The sequence below is a fragment of the Hippopotamus amphibius genome, chromosome 11, assembly GCF_030028045.1.
Source record: "Hippopotamus amphibius kiboko isolate mHipAmp2 chromosome 11, mHipAmp2.hap2, whole genome shotgun sequence".
Taxonomy (NCBI): Eukaryota; Metazoa; Chordata; class Mammalia; order Artiodactyla; family Hippopotamidae; genus Hippopotamus; species Hippopotamus amphibius.
In genome coordinates, this window is record NC_080196.1 from 97226618 (window position 1) to 97254128 (window position 27511).

At 35.9% G+C, this 27511-nt stretch overlaps 1 protein-coding gene across 3 annotated transcripts in view; it reads left to right on the plus strand.

The window, feature by feature from the left end:
* The window catches only part of WDR7 (WD repeat domain 7), a 328201-nt gene that overhangs the window by 136144 nt on the left and 164546 nt on the right, over positions 1-27511 (plus strand). For all 3 annotated transcript variants that reach the window (XM_057699834.1, XM_057699836.1, XM_057699837.1), the window contains exon 19: positions 6902-7015. In XM_057699834.1, the coding sequence (XP_057555817.1) occupies positions 6902-7015 (114 nt within the window). The remainder of the gene's footprint in view (positions 1-6901; positions 7016-27511) is intronic.

Here is a 27511-nt window from a genome sequence, read left to right on the forward strand (position 1 = left end):
GACATCTATACTGTTATATTTCATATTTTTGATGTTATTGGGGAAGGAAAAGTGGATACTGTGTCTTTAATGGAAAGCAAAAGGTTATCTTTCTCTGGCCTTTGTGTGTATGTGCTGATGTGGATGTAGGCAGCCAGACAGGCAATGTGTGCAGAGAGACTAGGGAACTGGCTGCGGATCGATAGATGTGGTGTGAAGTGAATTAATGCGATGCAGGCCGTCTGTCTGTCATAAGGGTGGTGGGGAATGCGGAGCGGTCTGGTCAGTCACTGCGGAGATCTGCTTCCAATAAATTCAAGCCTGCTGCCTGAAAATAAACTCTAGAAACACGCCTCCTCCCTTCCTTATTGTGAGATTTTACTTTATTCAAAGTAAATATGCCTATCAGATTCTTGCCTTGTGTACTTTAATTGGACCACTGAAAAAACCACAGTTGGGAAGAACTGATGAAATAAAAATACCTGCTATTCTTTTAGATCCATTTTTCAATCTCAGTGGAAATCTATATTACAATGGAAATGCAAAATATAATGTTCGTTAGTATTTATAAATATTCTGGTATACATTCTTCTTTCTGAGTCCTAAGAATATCATTTATCACTTCTATCTAATCTTCAATAAAGTAATAACATTATGATGAACTTAAATGGTTTTATATTGCAGTATTGGTTAAAGTGCTGTGTTTTAAATGTTATTCTATTAAAATTTAGTATTTAATCTTTGATTGCTAAGTTAATCACATGACACTGAAGTCTTCTGAGTTCATGTTATTAATCGTTACTCAGATATTATTAGCCAATAGGAAAAAACTGTTTGTAAAGATAATTTACAAGCTTTTGAGAGATAAATCTTATAATAATGTACCTGATTTTACAGGTGGGAAGAGGCAAATACAGTTTTATTTCATTGATTTCATTAATACAAATATGTATTTCCATATTTACATTAAAAACTGTTTTTCTAAAGTGATTAAAAATATTGCGTACAAATGGGAAAGTTGTCTGTATGTATCTCTCACAGTGAGTAGTGGTCTAAGTATTTAGAAATCTAGATGGTGTGAAGATCTCATCATAGTCTTCCCTGTCCTCTGTTTCTTACTTCTGCTGCTGCCGCAGCCCAGCCTCCTTCCCTTCTCTGCTGTGTCGAAACTTACTCGTACCAGTTTGCTGCTCCATTCCGTTTTTTCCTGTTTTCCTCCTGATTCACAGTGTAGAACCCATTTATAGATACTTGTTGTCTGGCATAATGTGCGTTCGTTTTTTAAAATTTTGTGACTCTGGATTTGGTTTTTTAAGTACCTCACATTTTTCCATCCATTTTTTGTATGTTTTTTTAATTGTCTCTTTATTATACCTTTTTATTGTATATCTTTCACCAAAGCACACTTACTATTATTTTGTAGTATATCTAAATAACATAATTTGTCTCATGGGATTGAAGGTATTGAGTTCTATTCAAGGTGTGTTTACTGAATCTTTATGAGATGTTCTTTCCTGCAAATATTTTGTGGATATTCAGAAAGTAAATGTCTTGGGTTTCATGGCATAGCTTGACAGATAAGATCACTTACATCAAGTACATAAGAAAATAGCAAAGTACCGCCATGTAATTAATTGACAGTGCTTAGAATCTTGGTTATCAATATGCAAGAAACTGAAGCTTCCATGTTGGTGTCCTAATATTTCTCAGGAATATTTCATCTTATTGATAGTGGATAGTGATGAAGTGACTTTTCTGTTTCAAAAAGTTTAGTTTTTTAATACTAGGAAGAAAGTGATACTTTTTTTTTTTTGGTCTTTGTGTTTCATTGAAAATAGCATTGTGTTCTGGCATAACCTCAATTCTCTCTAGTGACAGTGATGTAGTACCTTATATTGTATCTTTTTTTTAAAGCTAGGTGTATTGAGGTATAATTTATATGTAGTAAAATTGACTCTTTTTAGTGTACAGTTCTGTGAATTTTAAACGAATGTGGATAGTCATACTTCTACTCCCACAATGTAAATATACATTATTGTCATTATTCTAGAGTATTTGCTCAGGCATTGTTGTAGTCAGGCCTCCTGCCACACCCCTGGCCTCGACAATCACTGATTTGATTTGTATCTTACAGTTTTGCCTTACGCAGAATGTCTGCTGTCTGTTATGTCCGTCTGTTATCATAACGTAGTCATGTAATATGTAACTAAATGCTGTGGAGATTAGAAATATGGAGGTTATGGCTGGGATTTTTAAAAATGTTATTATTCCTGTTTTATTTTGGTTTTTGGCAGGTGATGATTATCATGCTTATTAGACAGGTTAAATAATGGGTTTTGCTCCTCTTTTACCATAACTTTATGGTCTCAAAGTTCAAAAGGAAATCGTCTATCATTTCCTTAAAACAAACTTTCATATTAGTTTTAAATGACCCGTGCCATTTATATTTGAGAGTTGATTGTAGTAAGTTGGTCTTTCCTTTTTCTGTATCCCTTACCTTTACATCTTCCAAAAAAGGTTTAGAAACTTAGGTATTTTGTTGTCATGCCAATGCCCAGTTTGACTGAAATTAAGATATTTAGCTGATCCTTAAAAATTGAAATATATGCAATTTTGAAGTAACCAAATCAGTCTTTTTTATTGATTGGTAACAAAATAACCCAGAAAATTTGACTATAGGAACTAACAGAATGAGTTACAAATATGGTCAAAATCAAGAATATATTTTAATTTTTAAAATTAAAAATGGAATATTACTTCTTCCCAACACGAGAAAAACAGTCATGGTGAATTTTTCTTATTGCATAAATGTTCTATATGGCCCTTTTCTCCCAGTTTTCTACAGCTGCGTGGCAGAAACGATACCAAAGGAGTACACAAAAGTGGTATGGATTTCTTGGTTGATCTAGAATGGTAGAAAAGCAAACTTTTTAAAAACAGCTTCTTTGAGATATAATTCACATACCATTAAACTCCCACTTAAAACCATACAATCCAGTGATTTTTAGTATATTCACAGAGTTGTGCAGCCATCATCACAATCAATTTCAGAACATTTCCATCACACCAAGAAGAAACTGCAGCCTCATTAGTATAACTAGACAGAGTCATACAACACGTGCTGTTTTGTGACTGGTTTCTTTTACTTAGTGCTTCATTCCCTTGTATTGTTGATTAATATCCCATTGTATGATTTTATCACAATTATCTATTCATCAGTAAATTGTGATATGTTTATATATTTACTCATCAGTCTTTGGACATTCAGATTGTTTATACACTCTGGCTTTTATGGGCAGTGCTGCTGTGAACATTCATGTACAAGTCTTTGCATGGACATATGTTTTCATTCCCCAGCAGTGGAATTTGCTGGGTCACATGATAACTCTATGTTTAACCTTTTGAGGAACCGCCAGACTGCTTACTGTGGAGTGCTGAGAGTGCTTTATACAGTCTAGGTACTAGTCCCTTGTTGGGTATATGATTGGTGAATCTTTGCTCTAAGTCTGTGACTTGTCTTTTTAACCTCTTGATAGGGTCATTTATAGAGCAAATTTTTTAATTTTGATGAAGTCCACTTTACCAGTTTTTCCTTTTATGGATTGTGCTTTTGGTGTCAAGTCTGGCCTCAGGTATCAAAGATTTTCTCCTGCCTTTTTTTTTTTTGCTAAAAGTTTTATAGTTATATGTTCTACATTTAAATCCATGATTCGTTTTGAGTTAATTTTTATGTAAGGTGTGAGCCTTAGTTCAAAGTTCATGTTTTTGTCTATGGATATCCAGTTGTAGCAGCCCGTTTGTTGAAAAGACTGTCTTTCCTCCGTTGATTTGCTTTTTGCGCCTGTCAGATATCATTGGACATATTTGTGTTTGTCTTTTTCTGGTTTTCTACTCTGTTCCCTTAACCTACAACCACATAGTTTTAGTAACTTTGAATGATTTAAGTCTTAAAATGATTTAAGTCTTAAGTGTTATTGTTTTGGAAAATTCTTTTAGCTATTCTAGTTCCTTTGTCTTTTCATATAATTTTAGAATAATTTTGTCTATATGTACAAAAAATCCTGCTGGGATTTTGATAGGAATTACATTAAACCTGTATATGGAGAATTGACATCTTTACTATGTAGAATATTTCAACCTGTGAGCATGGTATGTCTCTCCATTTCATTTATTTAGATCTTCTTTGATATTTCATCAGTGTTTTGTAGGTTTCATCTGTTTTTTTTTAGTATTCATATCTAAGTATTTCAGTCTTCTTTGAACCACTATTACTAGTATTTTCTTTTAAGTTTAGGTGTCTACATAGTCATTGCTAGCATACAGAAATATAGTTAAAATTTTTTTCTTGTATTTTGCAGCCTTGCTGTACTCACTTATTAGTTCATTTATTTTTTGTAGATTCCTTTAGATTTTCCACATAGACAGTTTTTTCCTTGAGTAGGATTACCTCATCCCTTCCAAACTGTATGTGTTTTCTTGTCTTGCTCTATTGCACTGGCTAGAAATTTCCAGCTCTGTGTTAAATAAGAGTGGCAGTGTGAACATCTTGGCTACATTCTTTTTTTTTTTTTTTAAAGCTCTTTATTGAATATAATTGCTTTACACTGTTGTGCCAGTTTTTGAGCTACACCAAAGTGAATCAGCTGTATTTGTACACATATCCCCTCCCTCCTGCAACTCCCTGCCACCCTCCCTATCCTGGCCCTCTAAGGCATCACTCTTCATTTGCTACATTCTTGATCATAGGAGGAAAGCGTTCAACCTCTCACTGTTAAGTGTAATGTTAGCTGTGAATTTTTAGTATATGCTCTTATTAAGTTGAACGAGATGCTCTCTCTCTTCTATTCGTGTTTTTCTGAGTTTTTTTTTTAATCCTGAATTGATGTCAAATTTTATCAAGTTATTGACATGCTCATATGATTTTGTTTTTCTTCTTTAGCCTCTTAATATTTTGGATTGCATTGATTGATTTTGGAATATAGAACCAGACTTGCATCCCTGGAATAAATCTCACTTGGTCATGGTATATAATTTTTTGTATGATGCTGAATTCTACTTGCTTATATTTTGTTAAGAATTTTTGAGGATATATTCATGAGAGATACTGATCTGTAGTTTTATTTTTGTTGTCTTTGTACAGTTGACCCTTGAACAACATGAGTTTGAACTGAGTGGATTCACTTATATGTGGATTTTTTTCAATAGTAAATATTATAGTACTACACGATCTGTGGTTGGCTCTATCCATGGATATGCAGGGCCAGTTTTAAGTTATACCCAGATTTTTGACTACACAGAGGCTTGGTGCCCCTAACCCATGCATTGTTCAAGGGTCAACTGTATTTTCTTTTTTTCTGCCAAGAGATATAGGATTTTATAACCCTTTCCTTGTTTTGGAAAGCATGGATCAAAGAAGCAGTTCCAGTATAGATACTTCTTGGTGTTTCAGCCTTGGTTACTTTGAGATATACACATTTGTTCCTAAAGCTCCGTTCCAAAATACTGAATGCCCTCAGTTGAACAGTTGTCTGCTGTAGCCCAAGAATACTATGGAGGACTTCACAGTAATCATACTCAATATCATGTGATTCCATGACTTCTCATGATTGTGCTGTGATATTCTATCATACCTCCTATCCTGCCCTGAGGAACTCAGTCCCTGGAAGGACTTAGTGGTAAAAGGATATTGGAGTTGCAATTGGAAGATGTACACGTCAATACTGGTTCTTGAATTTAGTAGCTGTGTTATGTTGAGCAAGTACTTGATCTCTCTGATTAAATGAGGTAAATTTAAATGGATTTATAAACTCGTTACACATAAATGCTAGCTTTGTTTTCATGGAATCCCTTAATTTTCCAGGAAAGGAAAATACTACTAATAAATGATTTTTACCATCTAAACTGTCCCTTAATATCGTTTCTCTGTTTCTCTGATCATTTTCAGAATTATCAAGTGTTAAGCATGGGATGAGACTGAAAGATTTTAGAGATTTATATTTTGGTTTAATAATATGAAATAATGATCTTTGATTTTGTGCTTAAGCAATAAGTGTTTAGAAATGTGGCGCTTACCTTCTTATCTCTTCTTTATGATTATTTTACTGATAGCCATCTTTAATCAAGTAATTAACATAATACTATTTTTCTAGTAATTCCTCTTCTTTATTTTAAAATTTTATCTTGAAAACCCTAACAGCAAAAATGATGCTTTAAAGGGATGGCTTTGTTATTTCTTTTTATTGGGGACTATTGATTTAGCACTGTTCGTGCTTTTGTTGAGCAATACTGAATAAAGTGGTTGCAGTAAAATGGTGTTCTCCTCCCCAAACTTAAATTGTTAGGCCTTGCAACTGCCTACTGGTAGGTCTAGTTCTGGATCATTCATGGTGGTTAATGACTAAGATTCTTCCTCTTGGTGCCTTTCATAAACCTGAGGCAGCAAGATTGAATTTCATATGGAAATTCAGTTAATGCATTTTGGAAGAAAAGAAATCCTGGAATATTTATAGCTTCTGGTTTTAAAAATATTTTGTTGGATTTTAAATGTGCAGTTATTGAAGTATTTATTAAGAAAATTTGATTAAAGGGTTCAACTCCTAAAGTCTAAATTTGCTAAAGTAACTGTAGCAAAAGCGTGGAATCAGGTAAAACTAATTTACTTCATTTTCCTGTTCCCAGATCTTAGTTAAAAGTCAATATAATTTGCATCCATGTACGTATATATATAAAGCAATAGAGCACGTATGAGTGTTTTGCTCATTAATTTCTCTCTTCCTAATTTTGGTGAGTATATTGTTTTTTTGTTTTTTTTCTTAACATATTGCATTTGCATCCAGTGAGTAAATTAAAATGCTTTAAGAGTTTTGGTCCACATTTCTCTTAGTTTTTAAAAATTAACCCTTGTACTTCCTGTTTGTTTTAGCTGGGGTCTCAGCAGAAGCCATGCAGACTATCACTGCTGCTCCTGATGCCTCAGGGCCAGAAGCCAAAGTCCAAGAGGAAGAGCACGACCTTGTGGATGATGACATCACGACTGGTAAGCATGACATCTTTAACATCATCTGGATGAACTTTGGCCAGTATCAAATGCTTTTAGGTCATTTACAATGGGATTTAATTTGTCAACGGAAAGAATGGAAACTTGCATTGATGGAGTGTTTAGTTTTTTGAGATCCTGTAGTGCCCTTTTTGACCCTGAAGTAGAAAGAAGCAGAACTGTTTATTTGGTCCAGGTTTGCTTATTGTTGCTGTAACAATGAACCTACTAGCTGTGCATTTGATTTTCTGGGGACCTTCTGATTCAGAGGTTAGGATCATTACTAAAGCCTTGGAATATGTAGAGGAATACACTTATTGTATTATGAAAAGTTTTGCAGTTATAGTAGGGTAAACTGAAAATACTGAACTTGTAATAGCAATATATGGAACATAGGTTACATGAGGAAACTTAGGGATGCTCGTTGTACCTATACTATAGAAATGAATGCTGCTTTTTAAAGTTACTTGCATTGTTTGGATATTGAACATTCTTATCTGTATTATTTATCACATAATCAGGTATAAGGTACAATTTATGAAAGCTGTACACTGCATATGTTCAGCCTATCTTTTTATAGGCTTAAAGCAGTTTCAGTTACTGGATCTCCAAATGCATTCAACTCAATTTTTTTCAATGCACAGAGGATAAAAACAACCTAGTATAAATATTTTTTCTTGGTGTTAAGAATGATAAACTCTTGTTTTTGGTGTGGACGGTTAAAATATAAAATCTGATCATATACATCTATAACTATTGTGAAGCAAGAAATATTAACTTCATAGTAATCAGTAGTTTGAAACGAAGCCTGCCCAAAAAATATCAGTAAAATTTTCAACAGTAATTAAAGGGACAAAAAAAAAAAAAAAAAAAAACCCAAAGGGAAGTTGTTGCTGTTGTTTTCTCTCCCTTTTTCCTTTTAAAGCTCCCTGTGGCAGGTTCTTTACTGTTATCACCTGAATGCCCTTAAATTTCTTTAACTGGGAAGAAGTCAAGGGAGCCTTATGATCTCCCTGGAAAATTTACAAAGCCTGTATTAAAAAACCTATAGACTTGTGCCCCTGCTGCAAATAAGTAGTTGACTACATTGAGGAGCATCTGGTTTTCAGCAAAAATGAGATGATGGTGGTGGCTCTCACTTTTTAATATATCAATTCATTGATTTTTTTTTAAAGCACCATCTGTCTTAAATATAAATTATTTCACAAACTTCCAACTTTGCTGAAAGTCATTTGTACTTCACAATTATGGAACTTGTTCAGCAGCTACTGGAGGAAATGATTTCATTTGCAGATTTTAAAAAACTAGTTCCTGCTTTATTCAGTTTTCACTATTTAAAAAAAAATAATGTTATAGGTATGTTTTGTTATTCCCTCTAAATCTTAAAGGTTTTCTTGTCTATGAAACGTAGTGGTTTAAATAATAGGAAGAAGTTGCCTTTGCAATAGTAGAGTAACTCAATTTGCATTCCAGAATAAATGCTGCATTTTTGAGCACTCGAGTGAGTAGTATTATATCAGTACATTGAAATTTGGAATTATGCTCTTCCAAAGTCACGAGACAGCATTATAGCACATGACTGTGTGTTTATTTTATTGTTAAATCAAGAAGCTTAAAAATGAAAATCTAGTTTGGAGAGTCAATTAATGCTACATAAACTATATTTTAATCTGTAAGAAGTTCAATTATATGTATGTGATGTATGGCTTTTATCAGTTGATTTACTCATTTCATGCCATGAGTATTAGAGGCAAGAATGCTCAGTATCCAAAGAATTTAAATAACTAAAAAAGGCTTCCTTAACACGTTGTCAGAGCAACTAGCATGCTGCAGCCTGTAGATCGTTCAGGTTACCTTTAGATTGTGTGACTTGATTAAGATGTGGTATAGATTTTTGTGAGGGTTTAGAAGAAAACCATATTTCTTTTTATTGACTAGAATCCTATATAAATTGCATTATGAAAAATATGGTAGGTGCATTGAGAGAAACCTGTTCCAAGCAGAATAATCTTATTTTGGGATAGCCAGCATCGTAGAGCACAGAAGGGAAAACTGGCCCGTTTAGCCATTCACTTTGAAAAATCTGATTTTTTCCCCCTGGTTATTTAAAAGGAATTGCTCTAATAATATCACCTCATAAAATAAATAGAAATTACATCATGACAGAGATATATGCCTGTATTTTGAATGAATTCTTATTTGAGTGCTATAGCGAGGCTAATCTACACAGTTGTATTAATTTTACTTTTGTGGTAATCTGGGCCTTAATTCTTCAGTTAACCGAATTCAACAGCTGGCCAAGATAACAATTAAAATATGAAGTATAATTTAGTGCTTTTGCTATAGGCAGAATTTCATGTTTGGAATTTTTCTTTTGGGTGAGAGCGAATGAGGTATGATTATTGTCTTACGACACTTGGATCTGAGCTTTGCAGTCTTTGTTTAGTGTTTGCTGTATAAAAGTAAAGAAGCCTGGATAAAGCTGTGTTTAAGTGCTGGCGATGATCAATTGAAACTAATTAAATTTATTTGAAATGAAGAGTCTTAACTGGAAGAGAACAGCTGGAAAAACTGGGAAGAAAAAAATGGAGTCTTGATTGAGACAATTTAAACCTTCACCCTGTCATTTAAAAAATATGCTGCAGCTTCTTTCTAAATCTCTCTTTTTAAAGCTAATATCTATTGATCGGCTCTACAAAGTAATGCCAGTGTGCCTTGGTCAACACACACCCTCAGTTTTACTTAGCATTCCAGCTGAAGGTTTATCAGATTCTTTCCTTTAACCAAATGTCTTAAATTACATATCAAAGCCATATTAGCCACTTTCACAGATTAATACTGTTTTATGTAGGAAAAATACTAAAACCTATTACTCATTTTATAAAACATTGTACAGTATGCATGGGAAATATACTTCCCCTTGCCAAGGGAATTTTCAGGTTTTGCAGTACTCTGTGTATTTAAAATCTATTTTAACAACAATAGTAGTATTTTCTTAAAAGTAAAAAGAATGGCACTAAGATTGTTTCTAGGTTACTTATAACTTTAAAGTCACATGAATATTATTCTATACCTGTGTATTTGCTTTTGTAGGTATACTTTTATTTTTGATATTGCAATTTAAATGTTTATGTAGATATATAATCAGTATTTGTAAATAACATGTACTCATTTTCATTATAATATTAGTAGGTATACTTATATTAATGGAGTAAATCTCACTAAAAACTAATATACATAGAAAAATTTTAGATAAATCATAATCTATTTTTTTAAGGTGAGTTTGGTAATTATCTTTATGCAGTTTTCATTGAGGTAAAGGATGGCATTCTGAGTGGGATGAAGCTGTACATTCCCTAAATGTTGCATTTTAAAACATTCTCACTTAACATCAGGTTAAAGAGAATTTTGGAAGGATTTCACTCACAAACCTGCATGGATCCCTTTAAGAAAGTCACTAGATTCTCCTTAGGGTCATACTGCAGTGTCCTGCCCCTTGTTCAATACCACAAAGACACAAACTGACCATATAACAGTGATAAAGGGTCAGGAGCCACTGACATTGTCAAAAAGAGACAACTTGATTCTAGATCAGCAGCACAATGGACAGATTCAACTGCTCACAACAAATGCAGCAGTGATATATGGATTCAGGTGGGTATGTTGACTCTGTTGTATTTTTTGTAAAATTTAAATTTAATGTATAAAAAAGATGAGAGATGCTATAGAAAAAAGAAAAAATAGAGAAAGGTTAAGAGAACTCGAAAGCAGTATTAATTGTTAACTTACTTTGTACCAACCATTCTATTCTTGACTCTAACTAACAGCATTTCTTTGAAGTGTATTCTAGTATTTGTAGATACAGAGATGAAACAAGCTCAGGGGAGGTCATGTTCTTGGGACTGAAAATTGAGTCCTGCCTGAGTCCAGAGCGGAGCTGTGGGCTTGAGCACCACCCCACACTGCCTCACAGTCTCAAACTCATTGAAGTTTGGCATCTTTTCATTTTCTTTTGAAATAGGAGATGTCACCGTCCACCTTTATTGCTTATGATAGCAAGAAGCATAAGCCTGAGATTTGCTGGCTATCTTATCCTATTATCTAGAAGGCAAACTTGTTATTCTAAATTTAAAGCAAGAGATTATCTCCCTTAAGGGGAAAAATCAGCACATATTTGTTCTTTAAATGCTCTTTTAAAATGTGTCTTTAAATTATTTAGGGCTCCTATGATGTAAATTATAATTAGTGTTCATTACTAACCAGTTATTACATACATGTAAAATGAAATTTGTATTGTTCTGCCTAGCTTTTTGAAGTCACCGATATAAAACCGACACTTTAACATAGATTCACACAGCAAAGTCAACATTTCTAGTATATTAAGATAGAGCTGAAAAGCACGTCTCATCTGAGACTAAATATTGATTTGTTAATTTTACCATTTACTGAGGCTCTGTTCATAAAATGTTTATACATTTGTTTTGACTGAAAGATAGGAAATTCATCGTTTTAAAGACAAGTTCCAAAGAACAAAATTTAGGGCATTATGTATTCAGAAATCAGAAGTACTTTCTTAGCATCGAGACAGAGGCCTTATAATTAGTAACCTAGAATAAGGCTTTCTGCATTGCACCCTTTTCCTTTCTCATTATTTAATTTATAACTGACAGTCTAAAAATAGTACAAATCTATATAAATTTTAGATCATTTGTTCTAAACTATTACCACTACCTTTATGATTGACTTCAGAATGTTGGCTGCTACAAAATATGAGTTTACTATTATTAAGATTTGGGGTAGTTATAAATTACTACTGCTATGGTTTACTTACCCACGTGGTTTTCTTTTTTAAGAAAAATAAGTGTGAATTTTATAGTTTTCTGAAATATGTCATTACAAGTAATTTACCTTTGTATACTTTTTTTTTAAGCTGGGAGAAGAAAATGTAAATGAAAATATTTTTTGCTGTTTAGTGTTTAATACTCAGTTTTAGTTACACATTGATAGGATGTTAAGAAGAATATTTCTAAATATGGTATTTGAGAGTTGAAAGGAATATTAAAATACAGCCCAAAGTATGGCTTTTCATCATTCATTTTCTCTCTTTATATTTTCTACTCTGGGTGATTGACTTTCCCTTTTCTTTGGTTTTAACTACCACGTACATCTTAAAGATGATCAAATCTGTATCTCCAACCTAGGCTTGTGTTCTGAATGTCAGATTAATATGTCCTCCTGCCCGAATGTGCCATAGATACCTAAATACCAACTCCAAAATGAGCTCGTATTTATCTCTTAAAACTCATCTTCTTTTTATTTATATCTCATAAAAGGCATCGCTGAGGGTACCATTAACTGCCTAACATCCCAAACCTAAAACCAAGGAATAATCCTGGCTTTCTCACTTTCCAACAATGTCCACTGGTAATGGATACCAGTTCTTGTAAAATACACCTCATAAACATCTCCTGATGATTTTCCCCTTCTCTGTTTCCACAGAGAATACCTATGTCCAGACTTTAATTTTTTTCTGCCTTGGAGTATTATTATATTCTCCGGTAACCATCTTCCTGTCTCCATTCCCTCCCCCTCCAGTTCATGTCCTCCATGACTCTGAGAGTTTCAGAAGCCAGTTCATCACCTTTCACCTTCATTAACTGCTGCTTAATGGTTCCCATTAACTATACCACAAAATCCAAACACCTTAGGAGATACTTGACCCCTGGCTTTAGCTTCAGTGGCTGCTGTAGCAATGCTGAGCTTAGTTTCCCCAGAGTACCCTGCTGTTTCATGACCCTTGCTTTGCCTGTACCCCTCCGTCTGGCTGGTATGCTCTCAGTTCTCTCACATGTGAGGTGAAAGTTCTGAGAGTTCTCTTGAAACCCAGCATGAGTGTCTCCATCTTCCTGAAGCCCTCCTGGACCCCCTTATGTAAGATCTCCCACTTCTGCTGTTGCCCCACTGTTAAGTGGCCATTTACTTGTCCCCTGTGAGTCACGTGTGTGCGTATGACTTTCACCTCTGTATTTCTAGCATTAAAATAGTGCCTTGGTCCATCGCATCCTCTCAGTAAATGTTTATTGAATGAATGATTGCATTAGTGAAGCCATATGATCACTCATTTCGAAGAGCATTCCTTATATACTATATATTCATTTATATGTATTTACTATTCTTATGTAATATATGTATGTATCTATCTCCCTAACCTCTCTACGTCTCTTTAGTGGGTATTTAATGGCTCAAAAAGTGTTTGTAACAGATAAGTGAGGGAATGAATATAGGCTTATTTCTGGATAAACTATCTCTTGACTTTGTGAAAATGAGATTCGGAAAAGATTTAGGAGCATAAGCAGAGAAACGGACTCTTAGGACTCTCAGAGAGTCTCTTTTTGTGGCCTGCATTGACCAGACAGTGGCAATGGGCTTATAAACAGTGGTCTAAGTTGCCTCTTGAGCCACACTTTTCTGTCTGTGTGTGTCTCTCCCGTTGCCCTGGGAGCTGTGCCGGCTCATTTCTAGGCTTGGCTCTGTCCATGTAAATCAAAACCTCTTGTGGTTTTTCTGGATCTAGAGGTACCAGAGTAGCTGTTATCCAAGAGGTCCCTCTGGGGCTTGGGGCCCCACCACTGGAGAAGCAAGGTGGCTTGTATGGGAGCTGGGGAGAGATGAGGAAGTGGAGAGATGCTCACAGGAAGGAGAGAGATACAGAGTTTTTCCAGGAGGCCTGACATTTAACCACATGCCACTGAAGAATGAGAGTGTGGAATCTTGTTGTGTGATGGTGCACAAGTGTTTTTGTGTCATTCCCTTGGGTGTCTACAATCAGTCATTCAGCACTGGGAAAACTTGTTTTTTATTGTCCATTGAAAACTGCAAGTTAACATACCCAGATTTATTGTGTTTAAGCTTATGTTTAAAAGCTTGGCTTGGAGTGACTTGCCTACGAAAAAGCATTAAAGGAAAAGAGGCAAGAGCAAAGACAAAACCATGGCTAATAAATACCATTAGAATCTTCAGTTTCCCTTTAAAACTATTTTTAGACTTTTATAGATAGAAAATCTGCTTAATATCAATGTATTTTGACCAAGAAAGTGTTTGTGTATTTAAATGAATTAAATATCATAAAGAATCAAAAGTGCTATAACATACATTACTTCAATTAGCTGTTACTTTGGCACCGAATCTTTTATAACAATATTTTCTAATAGCACCTTTATTTTTTTAATATGTATGTATTGACTGTTTGCATAGAATACTTCGGCAGGGGGTTGGTCAGATAAACAGTAATTGATACCACCTTAGCAAACTCTTCTAAAATAACATTTAAAAATCAGGAGCTTAATAACTATCACAACAGCTCATTAGTATTTAATAAGTAACTAATAAGTATCAGGCTGTGCTCTAGGCTCTTTTTAATCCTCACAACTCACTGTAATTGTCCTCATTATGGCTTCTATTTTACAAGAGAGGAAAATGAGGCAGAGAATGAATAAGTAACTTTCTACGTAAAGTCCACAGATAGGAAATGGCAGAGTCAGGGTTTGAATCCAGTCCATTCTGCCTCTAGAGCTTGTCCTTTTAAATGGAAGAAATTTTCAAAATCAGATCATTTAAAAAACCATGTAAGACAAAAAAGACACAAATATATTCTTTATGGCATATCATTTTTTTTGTTAGTGTGATATAGACACTTCTATTTTAATTTTTAATATAGTTTAATTTTTAATGTAGTACAAGGAAATGTTCAAAATGTGAAGAAAAGACATGCTGTTTTCTTAAAAATAAACATGGATAACTAGTATAGGGAGATAATTTTACGTATTTTCTAGATAAAATCAGGATTATTTTATGTTTGTATAAAACCACATACATAGTTACACTAACACATACAGTATTAGATCATAAAGGCTTAAGGTTTGATTTTTAGATTTCATAGTATATATATTTTTTGATAAACTTAGTAGGAACAAAGAAGAAATATTTAGTTGGATAAGAAGGTTGGAGCTGTTTAAAAAAAAAAAAGCCTTTCATGTGAGTGAATAACCTTCGGGATGAACTTAAAGTCTGGCCTTTTGTGAGCTGTGTAATAGCACCTCGGGATAAGAATGAACTGCATTCGATTGTGGCACACTATTATATATCTGTATATTACGTGAATTGCCCTTATAATTGATATCAAACCCGTATGACCAAAAGTTGTAATTCATAAAAGTAATGACAACAGTGTCTCATAATTCACAGACTTTATGTCATACCTGTGAGTGATTACTTTTACTGTGCAAACCATGTTAAAGAGGAAAAACAGGTTTTAAAACGGATGTGGAGTTTTGAAGAGTTCTTCCTGATACTTTCTAGTCACTTTTAATACACAAAAAGATAAATTGACTAGTATCCTTGAACTTCCCTCTTATTTCTTGGATTAAAATTAATTGTCATGCATAAAGGCTTTTACTCTTAATTTGAAATTTTGAATCATAAGTGGAAGTTACTATTTACTGTTTGAGGTGAAGACAGTCATGATTCTGAATGTATTTTCTCTACATGATGTAATACACTAGAAAGAGGAGTCTTCCCTCACAGGTAGGATAAAATCAAGTGAGAATATTTACTCTTTTTTTTTTTTTTTTGGATTATGGTATATCCTAAATAAAAATGCGAGAATTAAATGAAGTAAACTTAATTTAAAAGGATTCAGGGAGAAATTCCACTGAAGCAGATCTAGAAAATCTGCCAGTTGATTCTTCAAGCTATTCAGTTAAAAAAAAAAAACTATTTAGAAAAAATGTGCAAAGATGAAGTATAAAACGAAGATATTTACAAAAGAGAAACAGATTCACAAATTTAGAGAACAAACTTATGGTTACCAGAGGGGGAAGGCCGGGGAGAGGGAGAGATTGGGAGTTTGGGATTGACATGTACACACTGCTATATCTAAAATAAAATGCCTTTCCATGAATAAATAAAAATAAAAGCAAAAAACAAAACAAAACAAGGATTCAGAGAAACTGAATTGGCTACCCTCTCTTTTTCAGTGTTGTTGGTACCCACTAAAAGAAGTATAAGGCATATCCAAGTTGGTTCAACAAAACATTAAAATGCATCTTGTGTTTTTTTGTCAGCACATTCTGGGGAGGATTTAACAAAGCAAGCATCCTAGTTGAGAAGCTGAAGGTAAAATTTTACAGACAGGCTATATATGCACACATGTGTGTGACATACATGAACCTATGGCAGGCTTTGGGTAGGAGAATTCAGAGCACTGGGGGTCGGGAAAGGGTAGGAATTGCGTTTGAAGTAAGCCTGCATTTGTGGCGGAGGAAAAGATGTGGGAAGAAAAGCTTTTGCGCTAAAGTTGTTCGTTTAGAACTTGATTTGAAAGGAAGCCTCCATGGAGGGCTGAGAAGAGTGGCCGGGCTGGAGCTGACAGACTGGCAGTACTGTCCAGAATCAGGGTCTACTGTCAGGTCAGGTGTGTCCATCTGGAGTGTAGCAGAGTCTACACCTTGTGCTGTGTGTTACTGTAAAGCAGGGCTTATTATTAAAGGGAGTTTCAAAAAAAAATTATTTATTTATTTATTGGCTGCATTGGGTCTTCATTGCTACACACGGGCTTTCTCTAGTTGCAGCGAGCAGGGGCTACTCTTTGTTGCAGTGCATGGGCTTCTCATTGTGGTGGCTTCTCTTGTTGCGGAGCACGGGCTCTAGGCGCACAGGCTTCAGTAGTTGCGGTACACAGGCTCAATCGTTGTGGCTCACGGGCTTAGCTGCTCTGCGGCATGTGGGATCTTCCTGGAACAGAGATCCAACTGTGTCCCCTGCATTGGCAGGTAGACTCTCAACCACTGCACCACCTAGGAAGTCCCATATTAAAGGGATTTACCATGTTGATGGTATGTATTGGCTTCACGCCCCGTGTGCTTATTTCTACTTCCATGGTTTTCTTTTTCATTCAGCAGTTATTTTTGATCACCTTCTGGGTATTGAGTGCTTACTAGCTGTTGAGTGTAGGGTGAAGTTTATTATGCTCCAGAGGGCAACTGATGACTGGTTGTGTTTATTGTTTGTTGGCAAATTTTTGCCAGAAGAACTGTTACTCATGAAGGTTTAATAAACTCTTGTTACTATGAGGCAAAACTTACATTTCACGTGTGTGTCTAAGAGTAAATGCATAGATTTCATGGAAACGGAAAAGCAAAATGAAACAGATTTGAATCAACTGGATGAAAAGCTGGTCTACAGTAATTAGAATATTTTAGATTAAATATGGTTACAGCATAGGCCCTGATATCTGATTCTCTGCGTTCACATCTCAGCTTCCCTGCTTATTCGCTGTGTGGCCTTGTGCAAGTTATTTGACCATGCCACACCTCAATTTTCTCACCTGAAATCTGAGGATAGTGAGATTGTTAGAGGGTTAAATGAGACGATGCATGTGACCTTCTTAGCAGGACAGTTGGCACATACTCAGTGTTGGAGAAATAGTATATGACCCCTCCCTCCCCACCCCCAATTCCCACCATCATACTTAAGTGATTTGCTTTAATAAATAGAATAAATGGCTTGTAACTAACTTATAAATCATTTATAAATTAGTTCTTCCTGATGACTTGATGGTGTTTTTTCCAGGTAGTTTGACCATCACCACTCCCAGGGACGTAAATTTACTAGATAAACTTGCACTTCATAGACAGAGAAATAAGCTGCATCCAAACTTCTGTGCAGATTTTTAGGAATTCCTAAAAGCTGGCTCATGAAATATAGATGAATTATTATATTTTCTTAAGCACTTTCATATGGCTTCTTTTACCACATGTATTGTCTCAGCTGAATCTGACCAAGAATAGTGAATCATTTATAAAATAGCAGTAATGATAGCTTTAAAAGATATTTGTACTTAAGATAGCTAAGGGAGCATTAATTTGCATATTCAAATCCATGTGTGGCCAGTGGTGATCAGTGAGGGGTAGGAGAGAGACCAGTGATGCTGAGAAGCTTTCTGAAGAATCAGCCATTTACCTGAGTCACTGCCAGACTTAGGAACGCATATTTAAAACGATAAAACTAACACAGCATTGTAAATCAGCTATACTCCAATAAAAATAATAATAAAAAAAAGACAGTAGAACCTAAAGGATGAAAGAAAATCTTCACATATTGTCATTAATAGTCTTGCCAAGAAAGAAAAAGAAACCTTTAACGCAGCTGTCACAGTTGCAAAGGATGCATACCTTTTAGCTCAGTTTTTTTTTTATTTTATTTATTTATTTATTTATTTATTTTTTGGGGGTACACCAGGTTCAATCAACTGTTTTTATACACATATCCCCATATTCCCTCCCTTCCTTGACGCCCCCTCCTCGAGTCCCCCCCACCCTCCCTGCCCCAGTCCTCTAAGGCATCTTCCATCCTCGAGTTGGACTCCCTTTGTTATACAACAACTTCCCACTGACTATTTTACAGTTGGTAGTATATATATGTCTGTGCTACTCTCTCGCTTCGTCTCAGTTTCCCCTTCACCCCCCGCCCCCTCCCATACCTCGAGTTCTCCAGTCCATTCTCTGTATCTGCTTCCTTGTTCTTGTCACTGAGTTCATCAGTACCATTTTTAGATTCCGTGTATGTGAGTTAGCATACAATATTTGTCCTTCTCTTTCTGACTTACTTCACTCTGTATGACAGATTGTAGTTCTATCCACCTCATTACATATAGCTCCATCTCATCCCTTTTTATAGCTGAGTAATATTCCATTGTATATATATGCCACATCTTCTGTATCCATTCATTTGTTGATGGGCATTTAGGTTGCTTCCATGTCCTGGCTATTGTAAATAGTGCTGCAATAAACATTATGGTACAAGTTTCTTTTGGGATTATGGTTTTCTTTGGGTATATGCCCAGGACTGGTAGCTCAGTTTTTAAAAAGGTATGTTCCAGTTATTTGGCAAGTTCATGTTTTACTTCCCAGGCTGGACTCGATTTCTCCTCCCTAGCCTGCTTCCCTATATTCCAGATTTATACAACTGGGTGAGAATTTGGAGGTAAATTATTGAAAGATATAGAAAACCAAATTAACAGCAGCAACAAAAGATAATTATTAACTGCATAGAAGAAAAAAAATGTAGTACTGAAAAAGTGATCGTGATTGATCAACCACATGGTTAAGCTGTGAGTGGCATGCACATCTTCATGAAAATGTAAACATTGATGATGAGATCATAGTTTTAATAGGAATTATGATATGATAAATTGGGAGGCAGAGGAAGAAGGCAGAAGACAGATTGTGCGTGAATATGGTGCGTACGTGTGTGTGTGAATGAATCTGTGTGTGTGTGAGAGTGAATATGGGGGGGTGTGTGTGTGTATGTGAATGAGTGAGACACATGTAAATAATATGTGAAGGAGAACCCATTTTTCCTTGACCATAATGGGGAATCACAAGCCTAAAGGTAAGATAAGCCTAAAACTGAAAAATTAAATTAGCCATACAGGATTTTCTGAAAGAGCCCAAAGTGGTCGCTTTGGCAGAGTGGAAAATGGGGATGGGATTGAGGAACTGTTGCTTTTTTATACTAACTTGTGGAACTGTTTGACTCTTTAAACAGCTAGAGTTTCGTGAAATAAAGACTACCTTTAAAAGTAAATATAAAAAATTTAAAAAATAGGACAAGGGAGCATATAACCAAAGGTAATAGTGAAAAGTGACATGAAATAATGTCATCGACTCTAAGCCCAAATGAGCTGGAAACAAGCAGTGAGTGTTTCTGCCCATCCGCCTTTCCATCCTTTTTCCCCAGCTGTGTTCCAGAGAAGGGGGAGACGAGAGCAAGAGAGAGAGAGAGGAGGGAGAGATCCACTGTGGTGTGAGCTGGAATAGGATGGAAAGCGGGGAGAGACATTTGGAAACCTCAGTGGATGTGAGGAGAAGAGTGAAAGGAACGTCAATTTTTTTTTTTTTTTTTTTTGCTGTACACGGGCTTTCTTTAGTTGCAGTGAGTGGGGGCTACTCTTCGTTGTGGTGCACGGGCTCCTCATTGCCGTGGCTTCTCTTGTTGTGGAGCACAGGCTCTAGGCACGTGGGCTTCAGTAGTTGCAGCACACGGGCTCAATAGTTGTGGCTCATGGGCTCTAAAGCGCAGGCTCAATAGTTGTGGCGCACGGGCTTAGTTGCTCCGTGGCATGGGGAATCTTCCTGGAGCAGGGATCGAACCTGTGTCCCCTGCATTGGTAGGCGGATTCTTACCCCCTGCGCCACCTAGGAAGCCCAGGAACGTGGATTTTTTTTGTCCGTTTCCCCTCATGATCTAGGGAACAGCTCCAAGGGTCATGAGAACTTGCTGTAGTGACGACAGAATGGTTGGTTAATTTTGAAAAAGAAGATGTGAAGAATGAGAATAAAAATCTACAGACAAACAAAAATCTTTATTTTTAAAAATGAGGATAAATTGGATCTAAGAAATTCTAACCTGGTTAGTGTGCTGTTCAAGTATACCAAAAATTTGCAATGAGCTTTAAAATATGATTTGTGAGCACGTCGAAGAAGATGTAAGAATCAGTACAGCTGTCCTGCGCCTTCCCACACGCTTGACTTTTCTCACAGTGTTTCAGTTGTGTCGATTTTGTCATCACCTATCACGTAAAATAATTTTGCTGTCTTGGTGTAAGATGTGTACAATTCATCGTAAAACGACTTTTAAACTCTTCTGTGGGCTTTCAGTGCATACAGCAGACCATGGCATGGGCCATTCTCCTGTTCATGGGAAGCTATTTGTCATGATGAATTTGGATTTTTCAGAATTTGGTTTGACCTTACCTGTTCCTGTCATTCCTTACACACGTGTCATTGCGAATGCCTTACTCCTTATTCTCTCATGATGAACGTATCAGATGACTTAGGGATGAAGGAAGAGAACGTCTGAAAAATAGGAAACAGTCTGTAAGGTAAATCTCAGCAGTACAGCCCCAAATTCAGCAGGATAGTAAATAAACATGTCAGTAGGAGCAGCCAGTGCTCCCATGCTACCTCCAAATCCTCTCTGGATACAGCCCCTTGCACCTGTGGTACTTGTGATACTAAGGTATGTGTCTGACTCACTCATCTATATTTATGTGGAAATTATTGCCCATTGCAGCAAACAAACAATGTTTTAGAGGACCTGGCTCGGTGTCCCAGTGTACCTTTACTGTTTAATGTGCAGCAAGTGGCATTCACTGTTGGTACCACAGTGGGGTATCTTGCAGATGTCTGCCCCCACAGAAGCATGGTCCTCAGTGTAGCCAGCCAGGCCTGGGAGAGTCCCTGGGTGGAATTCATGACACACTAGTTGAACATATTTGCACTTGATAGAATTAACCAGGCAGAAAGGGGGCAGGGAAAGGATTTCCAAGCTGGAGTCAGGGTTTGCGAGGCAGAAGTGGTGCAGCACTTTGGGGGGAGTGTAAGTGGTTCACTGTGTATGTGTGTGGGATGCGGCGGGACCAGGATTGACAAGGGATGATGCTACAGCGGAGGCTAGATGATGAAAGGTAACAAAGAACTAAATTGAACACTCTAAGTCGCTTTTCTTAGAGTGGTATTTAAGTTTATATAAAATGTTCTGCTTATTTAAAATCCTTTAGGTTTACAATGAAAATAAGCTAATTGTTACCTAATATTCCAATAAAACAAAACGTCCCAACAAGATGAATGCTCACATTTACAAATGTCAGTTGAAGGAAATTGATTTATGTTGTTGTGTAAATTCTTTATTATGAACTTAGTGTAGAGAATATTAGTGTCATTTGTGCGTCATACAAAAACGCCCCCTCCTCCATTTCTGCTGTATTATCATAGAGTTGGAAAGACCTAATTCACCATCCAGTAGCCAGATTCTAGACCAGTCTTTTCCCCAGTACAAGGAGTTCCTCATGCGACATCGCTGAACATGCAGGTTATCCAGCCTCTGTTTGCCCACTCTAGTACTCTTCTGTTGCGGTGGGTAATAAACTACCACAGATGTTGCAGTTTAATCTCATAGTTTCTGAGGCTCAGGGAGTCCAGGCACGGCTGGACTCTGTTGTGTCCTCTGCTGTGGTCTCACAAGGCTGGAGTTGGGGTCTTGGCCAGAGTTAGGTCTCGTCTGAGTCCTGGGATCCTCTTCCGATTTGCTATGCCTGTTGGCAGAATTCAGTTGTAGGACTGAGGCCCTCAGCTCCCTGCCATCCAGGGTTCCATGCCACGTGACCCTCTCCATGCACACTTCCCATCAGAACAGCTTGTTCTTCAAAGTCAGCAGGAGAGTCTCTCTAGTGGGTGTTTGTTGTAACCTAATTATGAGAGTGCCCTACCATGTGACCTCATTATGGGAGTGGCATCCCATTACTTTGCTATATTCTGTTGGTTGGAAGCAAGTCCCAGATCTCTGCCCACACAAGGGTGTAACTCATTGGAGGTCACCTGTAGGATGCTTCCACCACACACACGCTTATCCAGTTATGCGGCTCACTGCTTGCACTGTCATTCCTTCCATATGTTGCTTGTTGTTTGTGTTTGTGTGTGTGAGTGAGAGAGACAGATGGGGGAGAGAGAGAGAGAGGGAATTTCTCCTCCCAAGTCCTCTCTTTGTTCTTCACCAACTTCTCCTGTGACCTAATTTCTAGACCTTTCCCTCTCCCAGTTGTCTGTACCTACTCCAGTTGGTCAGTGACATTCCTCAGAACTTAACTTGCACAACTCACTGTGCTACCGCTAGCAGACCAGTTCAAGTTTCGGGGACTAATGCTTTCCCTTATCTGGCTTCTATAATTCTGAAGTTAAATTGGTTTTCTTTAAATGGCACCCCACATTTTGGACTGCTACTAAATATGAAATCACCTAAACTCCATTTTTATACGAAGTGCTGTTAATTCAAGTCTTTCTAATTTAGAAATAGGACTTGATGTTTATCTTGTTTGATTTCTCTCTTGTTGGCTTCAACCCATCATCCAGACTAGCTTTGTCTGCTGTTTAGTGAATTAGTTATTCCTCCAGCTCCATGTCCTCCATGAATGGGATGAACAAGCCTTCTACGTTTTCATATGCTAACTAGTTAATTGTGGACCAGGCCTCAACAAGATTCCTGCAGCACATGGTTAGAGAGCTGTTCAACCCAGTTACCAGCCCTGACATGACTATATAGTTTTGGTTTTTCAACTCAATATAAACCAACCCTTTTGCCACGTCACCCAGTTCACATTTCTCTATCTTGTTCATAATAATACACCAAGAGATTTCTTCAGATGCCTTGATGAAATCAGAATACATTGTATGTATCAACAGTATAGGTTTAAGATAATAAGTTTTAAATTTGTGGTCCTGAGTCTAACCTACAAGCATTCAAAGGGGTTTTAAATCATTCTTGAAGTGCATTGAGTTGCAGTAATATTGGAGATATGTGATTTGTAATTAGCAACCAACAGCAGTAATCATCCTCAGGATTTTCAGGGGTCACCTTAGTCATTATTGATTGGGTAATTGTCATGTGACAGAGCAGATACAGCCCTCTGGCCATGAGTATCAGGAAGTTATGTATATCTCAATAATATGTAAAAGTTTCTATTTCTGACTTTGCCTTTGCTCTGATTTCTATAATAAATACTTATTGATGGAGTATTTATAATAATGTTTAAATGCTCGATTTGTTTGATTTAAAACTTAGATCTTGTGTTACTAGGTTTTAAAGTTAGCAAAAAGGTATAGTGAATCAGATACGTATAAGATTATTTATGTACTGTATTGTGATAGAAAAATAAAAATCCAGAGCCCGCTGGTATAAATATTTTGATTGTTTGAACTTTAGATATTTGCAGTTGAATACATGTGACTCATGAAATATGTAAAGGACCTTACGTATTTATAAACATACACTTTCTGAGAATAATTTCTAAGTATGAGATATTTTCTAAAACTTCATGATTTTCCTTTAAAAGAAAATGGGAGGACTAACAGAGAGCTTCGTGTGGTCAGTGTATATACAAAGTAGTCAAAAGCAAACTTAACAGACTTTTCCTTATTCTCTTCCTACTGGAGTTGGTTCTTTTTGAAGTAAAAGCAACAGGTGCAGTAACAGTACTTTCCTCTCATCTCTGGCCAGGATTCACCTAAATTTTGGAGAAGAGTGAAAACGTAGAACAAATGAAACCATCTGCCACTCCCAGCCAGCTAGCGCCTAGCCCACAGTTGGGGACAATGCTGGTGCCACATGAGTCGGCTCCTGGACAGGCCCCTGCTGGGCCTCGTTGCAGAGGTTAGGGCACATCCTGTCAGCACAGATTTCAGGATGTGACTCCTCACCGGCCAGTTTATACAGAGATCAAAGACACTTTTAATTTGCGTTTAATAGCTCCTTGAGAAACCATCCACCATATCCGCAATGCCGATTGTATAAAAAACAACCACATCAGTATGTACTGTTTTTGAAATCTGAAATAGGGTTAACCTCTTCAAATGCTAAGTATGAATATATTAATTTTTTCTTGAATCTAATCTCTTAATCCTTTTCTCATAAAATTATAAGTAAAAGATGGTGTGAACAGAAAGGAGTACTTTGTTTTAGATGATTTACACTTTGTAATAATTTTCATTTCTCTGAAAGAAGCCTTTCAAACAGAACTTCTAAGAAAATGGTTTAACCCATTTGTCAGTGGGTTATTTTTATACCAACATATAACTTCAAACTATATACATTAACACTATTTTCCTGAGACTATTTTTATTAGAATTTTAATAGGATTGTAATTTTTATTTGTGTATTAATTCTTTTGTGAATTTTTACAGCTTACAAGAAAATCACTGGGTGTCTTACAGTCCACGGTGACTGCTCAGAGCTGTGACTGATAAACAGCTGTCACACAACAAATTTGCATAAGCAGCTTGTCCTTTGTCAGGTCCGTGAGTTGACATCTGTTTGAATGACAGATGTCAGTGTAGTTAAGATGCACTTTAATTTGGGAGTGTTAATCTAAATGAGGCTCTCACTTCTGTCCTTTGCATTTTAGAAACAAATGTAGCTATTGCCACTGATATAATTGGCTGCTTCTTTGGTGAAGAAGCATAACACACAACACTAGTAGCTCTTTGGATTGAGCTTTCTATGGGTAGGACCTGTAAAGAGATCTCAAAATTTGTCATTGTGACCATTTTGTGAGCCACTGTGACCAGTCAGAAAAGAAGTCTATCGATCAGCAATGGCTGACATTTCACAATGGCCATGTAGAAAAATGTTATTGGATTTATTAATGTTTCTCATCAGCTGTAATCACCAGCAAATTTAAGTAAAAATGTCACAAGCCGAATCTGTTTAACAATGTGCTACTGTAAAATTTTAAACAACTTTTATAACCTCTAATTTTGATTAGTATATTTAAAATGCCACTTTTATCAACTCATTACTAGTGGATTTGAGAAAAAAGCATATGGGAAAAATAAGGGAAGAAAATAGCTTGGGAATTGGTTTTAGATAGCGAAAGATTTTGATTTATTGAGATGAATCTCACGTAACATAAAGTTAACCATTTTAAAATGAACAATTTGATTTAAGAAATGAAAGACATACTATTATACAAAAAAAAAGAATAGAAAGAGCTGACATATTAACTGTTGCATGACTGATATGTCTATATATCAGTGTAAAATGAAGGGCATTTCTGGCAAAATTCTGAGAGAGAGATTTAAGCAGCTTAATAACCAAAAATAAGGATATTTCAAGAAAGCACTGTGTGATGACGATGATGCTCACCGTCATCGAGAAGAAAACCTGGGTTTCCCTGAATTAATTTTAAGGAGCCCAGCAAGCACTAAGCATAGGAGTGTATGCTGAAATTTCTGCATCGTTATAGCTTTGTTCTGCTTGCCTTTTACTTCTTTATACCTGAAAGCATATTCTGTGATTCTTATTTAAGTTCTCAGGCATTTTAATCTAAAGTAAGGACATACTGCTCAGAGAATGTTATGTCCAGATTTTCTGCTGTTTATTGAACAGTGTTCTGGTTGTACCAAACTGGACCTACCACCTTTGGATGATAAAATGGCACGAGGAAGTTAGAAGGGTTTTTCCTTGATATTTTTGGGCATCTGTGTTTTGGTCATATGAATGTTAATGAATGAATTTTTACCTGCTTCTGAATTTATATATTTTATATTTATTTAATTTCAACCCTAGGACATAACCAGCATTGTGAACATCAAAACTGTCCTTAGAAATTCTTAAAAAAATTTTGTCACTGATTAAGTTATTTGGCATTAATTTTAATTTTGGTGCATGTACTCAAAACTGGAAAAAGGTGAGACATAGGCTATGTTTTAAAGTCAGACGCAAAGATTCTCATGGATTGGAAGTAGAACTGAGTGATGTCTATGTACTTTCCATTTTAAGGAATTTAACCAAATATGACATCAAATTATTTTGCATATTTAATATGTAGAATATGTTAGCCATAAACATCACTGAATGGTTTGAAATTTTATTCCATTAGCTTCAAATTTTTGTTTTTTTATAGTGAGATACCAGGGTTAATTGTAAAAGCTAGAAATATGTAAAATATAAAATATTTTAAAGCAAGACTTTTATTACTTCAAGCAAAGACTGTGTATATACTTATTTTGAAGGTTATAAGTTTTCTCTGTAATTGGCATACAGTTACTCACATAAAAACCTTTGTCCATTTTATTTATATTCTATGCTTATTTAACAAAGCTAAACACGAGACCCTGTTTAATTCAGCATAAATTATTTTCATTATGGAAAATTTCAAGCACACACAAAACTAGAGAGAATTATGTAATGAACATTGCTTTACTGATTTCCTACTTCAACAGTTGTCAACATATCATCAGTCTTATTTCATCTATTTTCCCCTTCACTTGATTATTTTAATGCAATCTCCAGATAGCATATCATTTTACCATTAATACTTTTATCTGTATCTGTTACTGATGACTCTTAACTATAATGTAGTTATTTAAAATTATTAATATTATTTCTTTAATATTATCTAACATTTAGTTATTGTATTGACATAAATTCTGCAGCATTAGGCAAAAATTAATAGTCTAGATTCTTCTGTACCTGATGTCTCATTAGTGAAGAAAATAACAGTGTAAAGCAGAAAGCTGTTATAGTTAGCCGCTTACCTTTTGAGGTTGATAAAGTGTGGCATATGGTTGGCTGTACCTGGTTTTGTCCAGGTGGAGTTTTAAATAGTGGGGTGAGCATATGGAAATATAAGACCAAAAGGATTCATAATGGCAAGGAGGGAGGCTGTGTTCCATGTCCACTAGGCTATGGAGTCCAGAGCGGAAAAGGGATTATCCTGAGACAGAGACAAGGGGCAAAAAGGAGATACTGGGAAAAGAGAGTCATATGTGACAGTGAATTTTAGTGGGTTTCTCCAGAGAAATGATGAATTCTAAAATGGTGGCGTAATGGAGAACAATAGAAAATAATGAGTGAATCAAAATGACCAAGAGATATCAGAGA